The 13821-nt window shown below is 39.7% G+C and overlaps 1 protein-coding gene across 3 annotated transcripts in view; it reads right to left on the reverse strand.

The window, feature by feature from the left end:
* The window catches only part of VMP1 (vacuole membrane protein 1), a 133796-nt gene that overhangs the window by 62608 nt on the left and 57367 nt on the right, over positions 1–13821 (reverse strand). For 2 of the 3 annotated variants that reach the window (XM_030828386.1, XM_003278485.4), the window contains exons 6-7: positions 13426–13593; positions 4401–4532 (exon numbers count right to left, since the gene is read on the reverse strand). In XM_030828386.1, the coding sequence (XP_030684246.1) occupies positions 4401–4532; positions 13426–13593 (300 nt within the window). The remainder of the gene's footprint in view (positions 1–4400; positions 4533–13425; positions 13594–13821) is intronic. The other variant, XM_003278486.4, reaches the window with a different exon arrangement.

The following is a 13821-nucleotide window of genomic DNA, read 5'->3' on the forward strand; positions in this document are numbered from 1 at the left end:
ACTATCCCCAAGAAAAGATCAATAGACACTGATACATGGAGGTTCTCAGTAAATATTAAGCCTGGATGCCACTTGACTGTACAATACAGAAGCCTCACCATCACTACACCTGGCCTGTATGCACATAGCTTCCACTTAGCTTTTAAGTGCCTTTTTTTTGAGACAGAGTCTCACTCTCACTCAGGCTGGAGTGCAGTGGCGCGATCTCGGCTCACTGCAAGTTCCACCTCCCAGGTTCACGCCATTCTCCTGCCTCAGCCTCCCAAGTACCTAGGACTACAGGCGCCCGCTACCATGCCCAGCTAACTTTTTTTTGTATTTTTAGTAGAGACGGGGTTTCACCGCGTTAGCCAGGATAGTCTCGATCTCCTGACCTCATGATCCGCCTGCCTCTGCCTCCCAAAGTGCTGGGATTACAGGCTGAGCCACCGCGCCCAGCCTTAAGTGCCTTATTCTTATATAAACATACAAATAAGGATTATCAGGCTTTGAGGAAAGCCTCGAACTCCAAATTGAACAAACAGAAAAAACGATGCCTGAAAAATACATACAAATTGCTTTTTGAAAATAAATACGTAACAGCAGAAAAACATTTCGATATAAGACTTAGAAGATAAACTTGGGAAATCTCATAGATAGTAAAATGAGATAAATATTAGAAGCAAAAAGGTTTAAAAAATTAAAAGGATGGGCATAGGAGGCCTAACATTGAAGCAACTAGAATTCAGGAAGCAAGAACACAGACTAAAGAGGGAAAACTCACATAAAAAATACAAGAACATTTCCCAAAACTAAGGAACAAGTTTTCTGAGCACCTATCAGAGTACACTTTATTTGTTTTTTTGTTTTGTTTTGAGACAGAGTCTTGCTGTGTCGCCCAGGCTGGAGTGCAGTGGCATGATCTTGGCTCACCACAACCTCTGCCTCCAGGGTTCAAGCGATTCTACTGTCTCAGCCTCCCAAGCAGCTGGGACTACAGGCGCATGAGACCACACCCAGCTAATTTGTTTGTATTTTTAGTAGAGATGGGGTTTCACCATGTTGGCCAGGCTGGTCTTGAACTCCTGACCATAGGTGATCCACCCACCTCGGCCTCCCAAAGTGCTGGGATTACAGGCGTGAGCCACCGTGCCAAGCCCAGAATACATTTTAAAAAGACTATACCTCAGATAATGAACCTGAAAGCTTCTAGAGAGAAAAAAAAAACAAAAGTAGACTGCTTATAAAGAGGACTCAGAAGGGCATCGGTCCTCTGGATACCAATTACAGAAACTTGAAGACAATTGAACAATGCCTTCCAAATTCTAGGTATAAAAAGTGATTTTCAACCCACAATCCTATATTCAGTTAATTAATTGTGAATGAAGAACATGCTAGTTTAGAATGTATGGTATCACATTTTCCATTTACTCACCCTTTCAGAGAAAGCTACAGCAGAATATGTTCAAGCAAAATGAGGGTGTAAATTAAGAGAGAGGAAGACAAGAAATCTAAACCAAGACAGAAGCAACTGTGCAGAAGGCCAACTGAACAGCATGTCCAGAATGGAGTGGGAGCATGGAGGGCTCCAGAGAGATGACTTCATGAAAAAAAAAATGGAATTGATATAATTTTATTTGTGTTACCGAGTGGAAAGTGGTATCATGAGATGTTTTTACAGAGCTGTTGGAGGGGAGAGAAGGCAAGCCAGAGATTTAAAGACTATGCAAATTTGAAAATGTTAATTCTAAGAAAAAAAGGTTTAAAAACAAAAGGGGAAATAATGATAGTACATTAGTTGACTTATGAGAGAACAACTCTCATACCCATTTGGAATCCAAGTCATAGCAAAAAAATGTATAGCTGCAAGCCACCTTATATTTATTCTACTTCAACTTGCTGATTTCATATAGATAAAAAAAGAATTTTAGAGGTGTTAAATGACATACATTAGTTAGTGCCATAACTCAAAGAACTATCAGTTGTCACAAGTCTCACCCATCTACTTCTGTGGACAGACTGGTTTCAGTAATCGGAATATACCAGTAATGCTGGCATTCTGAGTTTTTGTTCTACCTATAAGTATGTGAAATTTGGGAAGTAACAACTAAATCTGCTGTTTTCTATAAAGTTAGAAGAATGGTACCTTTCCAAACTCCCTCAGAGTTAACACAAAGGTCATATTAGATATTGGATTTTTAAAATGCTAAAAATAATTTTAAAAGTTTATATTTATAATAATTATTAGCATTAATATAAGCATTATGATGTCATGAGAGGCATAATATTTGGTTGGCAGATAAGGCAAAGCAGATACCAGGGCAATTTGCTCTTTCCACAAAGAGCAGATGTTCATGGCTCTTTATTTCATTTGGTTTATATTTGGCTATTCTAAATTCATATTTGAAAGTTTTGTATTTAATTAAAAACTATAACCATACTTGGTTGAATTTTATTTCATAATGCTTCTTCTTGTTGTTTTTTTTTTTTAGGTGGGGTCTTGCTCTGTTGCCCAGGGTAGAGTACAGTAGTGCAAATGCAGCTCACTGCAGCCTCCACCTTCTGGGCTCAAGCAATGCTCCTGCTTTAGCCTCCCAAGTAGCAGGGACTACAGGAATGCACCACCCTATGCAGCTAATTTTTCATTTTTTGTAGAGATGAGATCTTGCCATGTTGCCCAGGCTGGTCTTGAATTTCTGGCCTCAAGCAATCCTCCTGTCTCAGCCTCCCAAAGTTCTGGGTAATAATGCATTTTTAAAAAGCCTATCTGACTTGAAGATGGAGACTCAATCTTTCAACAATGTTTTTAGGAACTTTCCTGAAAACAAAACACTCTGTGGAGATAATTGAGATAGAGGCTGATACACAGATTGCGATTAGGTCAAAAAAGCCTCAACCAATTATGTTATCACTTGCCTAGGCCTAGCATTTAGTATTTTTCTGTTCTGAAAGTTTACCTTGCTCATCTTGAGGACACTGTCTAGAATACTCCAGGGCATTCATTAATCTGACTGAGGCAAAGGCAAGTCTGAACTGCTGAATAGTTTGAACTGTTAAATATTATTCAAAAAGAAAGTTCAGGCCAGGTGTGGTGGCTCACGCCTGTAATCCCAGCACTTTGGGAGGCCGAGGCGGGCAGATCATGAGGTCAGGAGATCGAGACCATCCTGGCTAACATGGTGAAACCCCGTCTCTACTAAACAAAATACAAAATATTAGCCAGGTGTGGTGGCGGGCGCCTGCAGTCCCAGCTACTCGGGAGGCTGAGGCAGGACAATGGCGTGAACCCAGAAGGCAGAGCTTGCAGTGAGCCGAGATCAGGCCACTGCACACCAGCCTGGGTGACAGAGTGAGACTCCGTCTCAAAAAAAAAAAAAAAAAAAAAAAAAAATTTTTTTTTGTAGAGACAAGTTCTCACTATTGCCCAGGCTGATCTCAAACTCCTAGGCTCAAGTGATCTGCCCACCTCGGCCTCTCAAAGTGCTGGGATTACAGGCATGAGCTACCACGCCTGGCTGGAGCCTAAGAGTTTGAAGCTGCAGTAAGCTGTGTTTGTATCACTGCACTCCAGCCTGGGTGACAGAGTGAGACCCTGAATCAAAAACAAACAAACAAAACAAAACAAAAAAAAGGAAGAAAGAAGCAAAGAAAGAAAAAGTTCTAATATTACTATTGTCATATATACTACTACATATTGCTTACTAGTTTAAAGTTTTAGTAACTACTTAAGAATTTGATATAATTCATGTATTCCCCTAGCAAACATTTCAGCAGCTCTGCACACTATGTGGAATACAGAATGAAGCTGCTTTCAAGGGAGGAAAGGGCCACTATAGATATAGCCATAAAATAAGATTTCTTTCTTTCTTTCTTTTTTTTTAGAGACAGGGTCTGTTGCTTAGGCCAGAGTACAGTGGGATGATCATAGCTCACTTGCAGCCTCAAACTCCTGTGCTTATGCACTCCTCCTGCGTCGGGTTCTCAAAGTGCTGGGATTACAGGAGTGAGCCACCAAATCTGGCCTTTGATGTTATGTTTAACAATTAATTAAGAAGTTCTATTATTTTGGACTCAGAGCAGCAGTCTGCTTGGTAATACCTCTAAACAAATAATGGAGAAAGTAAGTTTCAGCTCCTTAACATCATTGGCAACATTAATTTACCCTGGCTTTTGACAAGGTGTTTTAGTGTATTAAGAGTTGTCTTATTGCATTTTTCTATAATTTTCTATTCTAAGATCAAGATTATCTTTTATATTTTGACCTTTCTAAACATTCTATCTCAAGTAATATTTTTCTTTCTTCTTCTTCTTTTTTTTTACTTTAGCAGTTTTCCTCTTCAGAGTAACTACTAACAATTTTACCTTAATAGCCTCTTTAGGAAGAAGTAAAGTGTTCTATTTTCTATCCCCACTGTTCTTACTTGTGCAGACTCTGCATGTTCCAGCATCTCTTCAAATTCCTGATACTCTTCATCATCTGGTTCAGCACCTGAGAGGCGAGCTGCTCTGGCCATAAAATACGGAGGGAGCTCTCCGATTGCTGTACCGATACCCTAGGTGAAAAACCAAAATACTTACAATAAGGTTCTCTTCTCAACAGTGACACTTAATAGATCAAACCCATACTCTTCTATATCACCAGAAGCATTTTGAGATGCAATATATTGGGGGAAAGCATACGCTACGTAATCAAAATAATAAGAGTTTGAATCCTGGCTCTAATTCTGACCTATCTGATGCTTGGCAAGCATCACATAAAACCCTTAAAACAAGCCAGGCACAGTGGCACGCACCTGTAGCCATAGCTACTCAGGATGCTGAGGCAGGAAGATCACCTGAGCCCAGGAGTTTGAGGCCAGCCTGGGCAACATTCTGAGATTCCTGTCTGTAAAAAAAAAAAAAGTCTTGACACAACACCTGGCTCATTGTAGACACTAAGTAAATTTTAGTTCTCTAGAATCTCTTCTTAGACTCTATTATTTTTATCATTTGCCCCGCCTCCGCTTCTGGTATCGAAATGATCTGGTAATAAGAATTCACCAGTGGCTGGGCATGGTAGCTCACGCCTGTAATCCCAGCACTTTGGGAGGCCAAGGCAGGCGGATCCCAAGGTCAAGAGATCAAGACCATCCTGGCCAATATGGTAAAACCCCATCTTTACTAAAAATACAAAAATTAGCTGAGTGTGGTGGCGCGCACTTGTAGTCCCAGCTACTCCGGAGGCTGAGGCAGGAGAATTGATTGAACCTGGGAGGCGGAGATTGCAGGGAGCTGAGATCACACCACTGCACTCCAGCCTGGCAACAGAGCAAGACTCTGTCTCAAAAAAAGAAAAAAAAAGAATTCACCAGTATATGTGTTAGATAAAAATTCTCTAGGAAATCTTCTGGAACTTCAGAAGTTGCTTTAATTTAAATGTAACTTTTCTTCTGTTAAAACTTTTAACAAATTGTGGTCAGAAAGCCCTTTGAAAACTAAACATTAGGATGAATAAGTTTTCTTTTTCTTTTTTTTTGAGGTGAAGTCTCACTCTGTCACGAAGGCTGGAGTGCAATGGCATGATCTTGGCTCACCACAACCTCTGCCTCCCAAGTTCAAGCAATTCTCCTGCCTCAGCCTCCCTAGTAGCTGGGACTACAGGTGTGTGTCACCACGTCTGGCTAATTTTCGGATTTTTAGTAGAGTCAGAGTTTCACTATGTTGGTCAGGCTGGTCTCGAACTCCTGACTTTAGGTGATCCACCCGCCTTGGCCTCCCAAAGTGCTGGGATTACAGGCATGAGCCACCGTGCCCAGCCAAGCTCTGCTAGTTCTTAAAAAGCAATGTTAAGCATTTCAGTTTGCTCTGTCTTATGGTTCTGCCTCCAAATGCTTTGAAAAGAATTCCCAAGGGACCAAATCAAATTCAAACATTTTGTATTCACAATGGGTGGAACCAACAATTTCCACGTGTAACTACATTATCCACACTTGAAACAAGAATTCTGAAAAAGAGTCCAGGTGTAGTGGCTCACGCCTGGAATCCCAGCACTTTGGAAGGCCGAGGCGGGTGAACTGCCTGAGCTCAGGAGTTCGAGACCAGCCTCGGCAACATGGCAAAACCCCAACTCTACTAAAATACAAAAAATTAGTGGTGCGTGCCTGTAGTCCCAGCTATCCGGGAGGCTGAGGCATGAGAATTGCTTGAACCCGGGAGGTAGAGGTTGCAGCAAGCTTATGGGTGACAAAGCGAGACTCTATCTCCAAAAAAAATAAAAAAAGAGAAAAAGAATACTTAACTGCCAAAAGATTAAGCCTAAATTTAGTCAAAAAACAGACAGAGAAGGCAGGAGAGACATATACACATGGATATAGGTAAAAACCAAATCATATATATTGCTAAACAAGAAAAGTTGGTCAGACGTCATGGCTCACACCCATCATCCCAGAACTTTGGGAAGCTGAGGCAGGTGTATTGCTTATGTACATGAGTTCAAGACCAGCCTGGGCAACATAATGAGGCTGTCTCTACAAAAAATTATGCACTTGTGGTCTCAGCTACTTGGGAGGCTAAGGTAGGAGGATCACCTGGGCCCAGGAGGTCAAGGCTGCCGTGAGCTGTGATCATGCTACTACATGGGCAACAGAGTGAGACTCTGTCTCAAAAAACAAAAAAAAACAAAAAAAAAACCACGGTAATGTTGGCCAACTTTGGAGGATGTTAAGAGAACCAACTTATTATTTTAAAAATTGGTATAATAAAGATCAAGTATTTATCTTTTTCTGATATAAACTATATCTCAGGGTAACTAAATTAGTGACAAGGAAAAGTTTTCCTTCATCAAAGTATTATTTCAGGCCTGGTACGGTGGCTCATGCCTGTAATCCCAGCAGTTTAAAACCGGCCTGGGCAACACAGCAAAACCCTGCCTCTACAAAAAATTAGCTTGGCATGGTAGCTTGTGCCTTTAGTCCCAGCTATTCAGGAGGCTGAGGTGGGAGGACTGTTTAAGCCTGGGAGGTCAAGGCTGCAATGAGCTGTGATTGTGCCACTGCACTCCAGCCTGGTGACAGAGTGAGACCCTGTCTCCAGTTAATAATTTTTTTTAAAAAAAAGGTGTAATATAACTGGGATATTAATATTTTATAACCTCTAATAAAATAATGGACATATATAATAAAAAGTCATCCATGGTGCTAATATCACGAAAAGGAAGGACAAGCAGACATTGTATCTCATGATAGAAATACACAAGGCAATGAAGTGTATTCCTATTTACAAAAAAAAACACAATTTATCAACTCAAAGGAAACACAAGGAACAGAGCAACATGCTTAAATTATACTAATTAGAATTTAGTCAGTAAAATTCAGACCGTGGGAAATTATTTAACAGTTTCTTCAGCATAGATTTGAAAAGAAATAAAATCCCAGCACTTTGGGAGGCTGAGGCAGGCGGATCACTAGGTCAGGAGTTTGAGACCAGTCTGACCAACATTGTGAAACCCCATGTCTACTAAAAATACAAAAAATTAGCCGGGTATGGTGGTATGCGCCTATAATCCCAGCTACTCGGGAGGCTGAGGCAGGAGAATCGTGGGAATACGGGAGGAGGAGGTTGCAGTGAAACGAGATTGCGCCATTGCACTCCAGCCTGGGTGACAGTGCAAGATCCCATCTCAGAAAAAAAAAAAGAGAGAGAAACGTAATCAGAAAAATTTGAACACTAATTGGATAACGAATTTTAAGAGACTACTATAGTTTCTTTTAGGTGTGATAATGCTTTTTAGGCCCCAAGGCTGATATGTTTACAGATGATGTGTGTTATGATATCTGAGATCAGCTTCAAGATAATTGAGAAGAGAATGAGAAAGGGTATAGATACAACAATATAAACTATTAGTTAATACTAGCTGAACTTGAGTGAGAGTATATTAAATTCATTTTATAATTCTCTGCACCTCTGGAAAATCTTCCATAGAAAAAAGTAGGACAGAAAGTGTAATATTTTACTCAAAACATGAACTTCTCCTAAGTTCAAATGTTAAGTCAAATGTTCAACAGTTCTGAAAGCAATCATGTGATTCAAGCTCATGACAAATTTCCTTAAAGTTAAGAAGGAAGTAACATAATGGACTGAAATGAAATCAAGAGCTGTATACTGTCTTATATGTAGTTGACTATATTTACTGTTATATTTTAGTTTAATTCTCCTAGTGTTTTCCCATGTTAGCAAGAAACAATGGGAATCATGGGTCAGTACTCTCTTATTACGCAAATAAATACAAGGGAATTTAGTTATCCAGGCAGGTGTCCCAAAACACATTATATTCTAGACACAGACATTTATTTATCTCAAGTTAGATACTGAAGTCTCATCATTTCATAATCCTTACAATTTTATGATTCTCTATAAAATTCAAATATATATTTATATAAGATACAAAATTCTTTACATTTGTTTATATTCAAAACAAAACATAAATTGTGGAACACCAAAAACTGTCTAACACCAAAAAAAGCCTAAGTTTAATTAAGGAGAGAGAATGACTAGCTTCCTTATTGCAAAATAAGTGATATGTACAGTCAAGCAATAATTCAGAAAGCTCTCCTCCAAACAATCTACTACATACAAATTTATTACCCTTAAATCCTTCTTAAACTAGAGAAGAGTTTAATATGCACAAAATATGCAAACCAGCTGATAACACAGCATCTTCTTGGAGTGCTAATTTTATTCAAAGATTTTAGGGAAGACAAAAATTCTGAATTTGTACTTTTAAAAAGTTTTGTCAGGTGATGTGGGGAAAAAACATTTTGTCAAGTGGATTCACAAGCAAATCTGCAGCATGGTGCTTTTATATTAAGAAATGTAAGTTTAATGATAAAAATCCGGAGAGCAGGAATTTAAAAAAAATCTACCTTTTTCATCGAGAAACCCTGTCTCTACTAAAAATACAAAAAAATTAGCTGGGCATGGTGACGCATGCCTTTAACAATCCTAGCTACTCAGGAGGCTGAGGCAGAATCACTTGAACCTGGGAGGCAGAGGTTGCAGTGAGTGAGATTGTGGCATTGCACTCCAGCCGGGCAACAAGAGCGAAATTCTGTCTTTTAAAAAAAAAAAAAAAAGTTTTTCTTTTATTTTAATTAATTAATTAATTTATTTATTTATATTTTTTTGGAGACAGAGTCTCACCCTGTTGCCCAGGCTGAAGTGCAGTGGCACGATCTTGGCTCACTGCAACCTCTGCCTCCCGGGTTCAAGCGATTCTCCTACCTCAGCCTCCTGAGTAGCTGGGATTACAGACCTGCGCCACCACGCCCAGATAATTTTTGTATTTTTGGTAGAGACAAACTTTCACGTTGGCCAAGCTGGTCTTGAACACCCGACCTCAAGTGATTCGCCTGCCTCAGGCTCCCAGGTAGCTGAGACTACAGGGGCCTGCCACCATGCCCAGCTAATTTTTTTTTTTTTTTGTATTTTTAGTACAGACAGCATTTCACTATCTTGGCCAGGCTGGTCTTGAACTTCTGACCTCACGCTCTGCCTGCCTTGGCCTCCCAAAGTGCTGGGATTACAGGCATGAGCCACCACGCCCGGTGAATTAATTCTTACATATGGGGTAAGGTAAGGGTCCAACTTCATTCTTTTGCATGTGGATATTCAGTTTTTCCAGCATACCCCTTGTTTTTTTTTCTTTGAGACACAGTGTTGCTCTGTCGCCCAGGCTGGAGTGCAATGGTGTGATCTCAGCTCACTGCAACCTCCACCTCCTGGGTTCAAGCGATTCTCCTGCCTCAGCATCCCGAGTAGCTGTGATTACGGGCACCCACCACCATGCCCAGCTAAGTTTTATATTTTCAGTAGAGATGGGGTTTCACCATGTTGGTCCAGCTGGTCTCGAACTCCTGACCTCAGGTGATCCACCTGCCTTGGCCTCCCAAAGTGCTCGGATTACAGGTGTGAGCCACTACACCCAGCCCTCAGCACCATTTGTCGAAGACTGTCCTTGTAAATGTTGAGAGCAATATTAACAAATTTAAACATAACTTAGTGTGTGCTGTATTTTTAATATAACAAGGCAGTTACAAAGAAAGAAAGAAGAGCAAACATTTGACCTATTAATCAGTATTTATTGACATTCCTATACTACATGCAAAACATTTTCAAAAAAATTAATTTTTTTTTTAGATGGAGTCTCGCTGTGTTGCACAGGCTGAAGTGCAGAGGTGCAATCTTGGCTCACTGCAACCTCTGCCTCCCGGGTTCAAGTGATTCTCCTACCTCAGCCTCCCAAGTTGCTGAGAATACAGGTGTGAGCCACCATGCCCAGCTAATTTTTTGTATTTTTAGTAGAGATGGGGTTTCACCAAGTTGGCCAGGCTGGTCTCAAATCCACCTACCTCGGTCTCCCATAATGCTAGGATTACAGGGGTGAGCGCCACCGTGCCCAGCCCTATGTGCAAAACTTAATGCTGATTACTGTGATACTAATACATTTAAGGTATATTTAATATTTTTTAGGATCCTAAATATTATTTGGGGAAGAAAGCCACCATACCAGCCAAATTAACTAATTTAAAGCATGTATAAAGCCAGGCCTAATAAGCACTACAGACAAAATATACTATGGAAATTTGGAGGAGGCAGTTATCGCGTCCAGCTGAGATAGTGGTTTTCATTTGTTGGCCTTAAGGTTAATCCAGCAATGTAAATAATTTTTGAAAGAATAAAAGTATAGGCCGGGCGCAGTGGCTCACGCCTGTAATCCCAGCACTTTGGGAGGCCGAGGCAGGCGGATCATGAGGTCAGGAGATCGAGACCATCCTGGCTAACACGGTGAAACCCTGACTCTACTAAAAATACCAAAAATTTGCTGGGCGTGGTGGTGGGTGCCTGTAGTCCCGGCTACTCCGGAGGCTGAGGCAGGAGAATGGCGTGAACCTGGGAGGCAGAGGTTGCAGTGAGCCGAAATCGCACCACCGCACTCCAGCCTGGGCGACAGAGCGAGACTCTGTCTCGAAAAAAAAAAAAAAAAAAAAAAAAACAAAAGTATAATATTAGGAAAAAAGACAAATTTACATACAAAGTCCCTTTTCTAGCATGTTCCAAGTATCTTCTGTTATTCTAACATTTTTTTCATCAAAAGACTAATGTCATCAAATTTATAAAGCATATGCAACTAGTATAATAAATTTGTTTCCAGTGTTTATAAAAGAGCAACAGGAAACATGACAATTTTTCCTGTCTTTCATATTCAACAAATTCAACATTATGGTATTTCCTTTATAATTCTTTTAAAGCAAAACATAATTGCTAACACTTAACTGTGTTTCAAAACTCTGCTTCTCCTGAGGGTATGGTATTCATGCTCATTTTAATGAGTTAAGATTTGTAAGTGATCTGTTCCATAATCTTTAATTTCCTAAGAAATTGTTAGTGAGAAAAAATTACAGGAACATAACAAATCCAAATGAGTTAAAAAAAAAAAAAACTCAAATGTTAACAGAAGTCTTTAACCAACGAATTATTCCTATGGATGCCTGAATAAATTTAGGCATACAGGGCTGGGTGAGGTGGCTCATGCCTGGTGGATCACCTGAAGTCAGGAGTTCGAGACCAGCCTGCCCAACATGGAGAAATCCCGTCTCTACTAAAAAAACAAAAAAATCAGCCGAGCGTGGTGGTGGGTGCCTGTAATCCCAGCTACTGGGGAGGCTGAGGCAGGAGAATTGCTTGAACCTGGGAGATGGAGGTTGCAGTGAGCCGAGATCGTGCTACTGCACTTTAGCCTGGGTGACAGAGCAAGACCGTCTCAAAAAAAAAAAAAACAAAAAAAAATTTAGGCATAAAAAAAATTGTGTGGATTAGACTCCATCTGCCACTTAACATGCTGTCCAAAGAATTTTGTAAAATAAACTTAAGCAAACCACAAAAAGAATAACTGGAACAACTGAAAGTAAAATTGCCATATACGATCATACAGCCTGATACGTTCACTATAATAAGGCTTGGTTTATATTAAGAAATGTCTGACCTTACTTTAGTTGGCATTATAGTAACTCAGAAAATGAGTTCTCTAAGAACACAATATTTTCTTGTTGTTGTTGAGATGTAGTCTCACTCTGTAGCCCAGGCTGGAGAGTGGTGGTGGGTCTCGGCTCACTGCAATCCCTACTTCCTGAGTTCAAGCAATTCTCATGCCTCACCATCCCCAGTAGCTGAGATTACAGGTATGCGCCACCACGCCCAGCTAATTTGTGTATTTTTAGTAGAGGCGGGGTTTCACCATGTTGACCAGGCTGATCTCGATCTCCTGGCCTCAAGTGATCTGCCTGCCTTGGCCACCCAAAGTGCTGAGATTACAGGGATGGCCACCAGGTCCAGCCAGAACACAGTATTTTAATCTAAAAGTAAGACATACGGGAGGATCACTTGAGCCCAGGAGGTTGAAGCTGCAGTGAGCCGAGATGGTGCCACTGCACTCCAGCCTGGGCAACAGAGCAAGGCCCTGTCTCAATAAATAAATATATAAATAAATAAATGCATACATACATATACACACACACAATTTTTATTTGCCAAATAAATAAAAGTAAAATTTTAAATTAAAAAAAGACGTGACATTTACCAATCTAGTATTTATATATAACTATATATTACCAATCTAATATTTATATATATTTTATATAACCTTATATAAATTCTAAAAGTTTATCAGGTATAGAAATATTGGAACAAATTTTATAATGTAATATACAGTTGACCCTTGAACAACATGGATTTGAACTGTGCCAGTACAAGTGATAATGGACATGCCTCTCATGGCTCCCCATCTACCTCCTCCACCTCCTTTGCCTCTGCCACCCCTAAGACAGAAAGACCAATCCCTTCTTTCCCTCCTCCTCCTCCTCCTCAGCCTCTTCAACATGAAAATGGAGTGGAAATGATGATCCATTTCCACTTAATTAATAAAAAATATATTTCCTTTTCCTTATGATTTTCTTTGTAATATAATATACAATACTATATTAACACACACAAAATATGTGTTAATCTACTATTTATCATTAAGGCTTCTGTTCAACAGTAGGCTATTAGTAGTTAAGTTTTTGGGGAGTCAAAAGTTATATGTGGATTTCCTACTGCACACGGGGTTGGCACCCCTAACCCACACATTGTTCAAGGCTCAACTGTAGTTCCATCATCTGTACTCCCTTTCCCTGCTGGAGTCTACTTGGCCTCAGTTGCTTTGTGATACATATGGTTCATGCCTTTCTTCTCAATGCCATTCATGAATAGGAGATGCTCTAAAAGGTTTCTTTTGCCTTGGAAGTAGGTAGCTGGTTACTGACTGAATCATTTACTGACAAGGAATATGTTTAGATTCCATTTCAATAAGGTACAACACACTATCAAGATGGTGAGGTTAGTTTTAAACAAATATGAAAATGCATATCTTACCCACATGCAGGCCTCAATCCTAACTTTTGAGATGATACTCCACAAAGAAATGGTTCCTTCAGTGCCCCCTTCATCTGGACAAATAATCTGATCAGGATAGGGTGGTTCAGGAAAATTAACTGAATTGCATTCATAAGCAGCTAATGTAACTGAGGCTATATGTGGACCCTATAAAACAAATACAAGAAACTTCTGATGAGAACTATTAAAAAATTATCAATACACATGTTATTTTAAAAGTATATTAATTACCGTATAAGAAAAATCTTAGCTTTCAAAGAACAAAAATAATTCTAAATAATTTCAAGATGCAGTTAGTAATATGAAGAAAATAATCCTTCCCAGAATCTCTTCCTGGTTGACTTAAAAAAAAATCAGATTTATTGAGGTAAAATT

This window comes from Nomascus leucogenys, chromosome 14, assembly GCF_006542625.1.
Source record: "Nomascus leucogenys isolate Asia chromosome 14, Asia_NLE_v1, whole genome shotgun sequence".
Lineage (NCBI taxonomy): Eukaryota > Metazoa > Chordata > Mammalia > Primates > Hylobatidae > Nomascus > Nomascus leucogenys.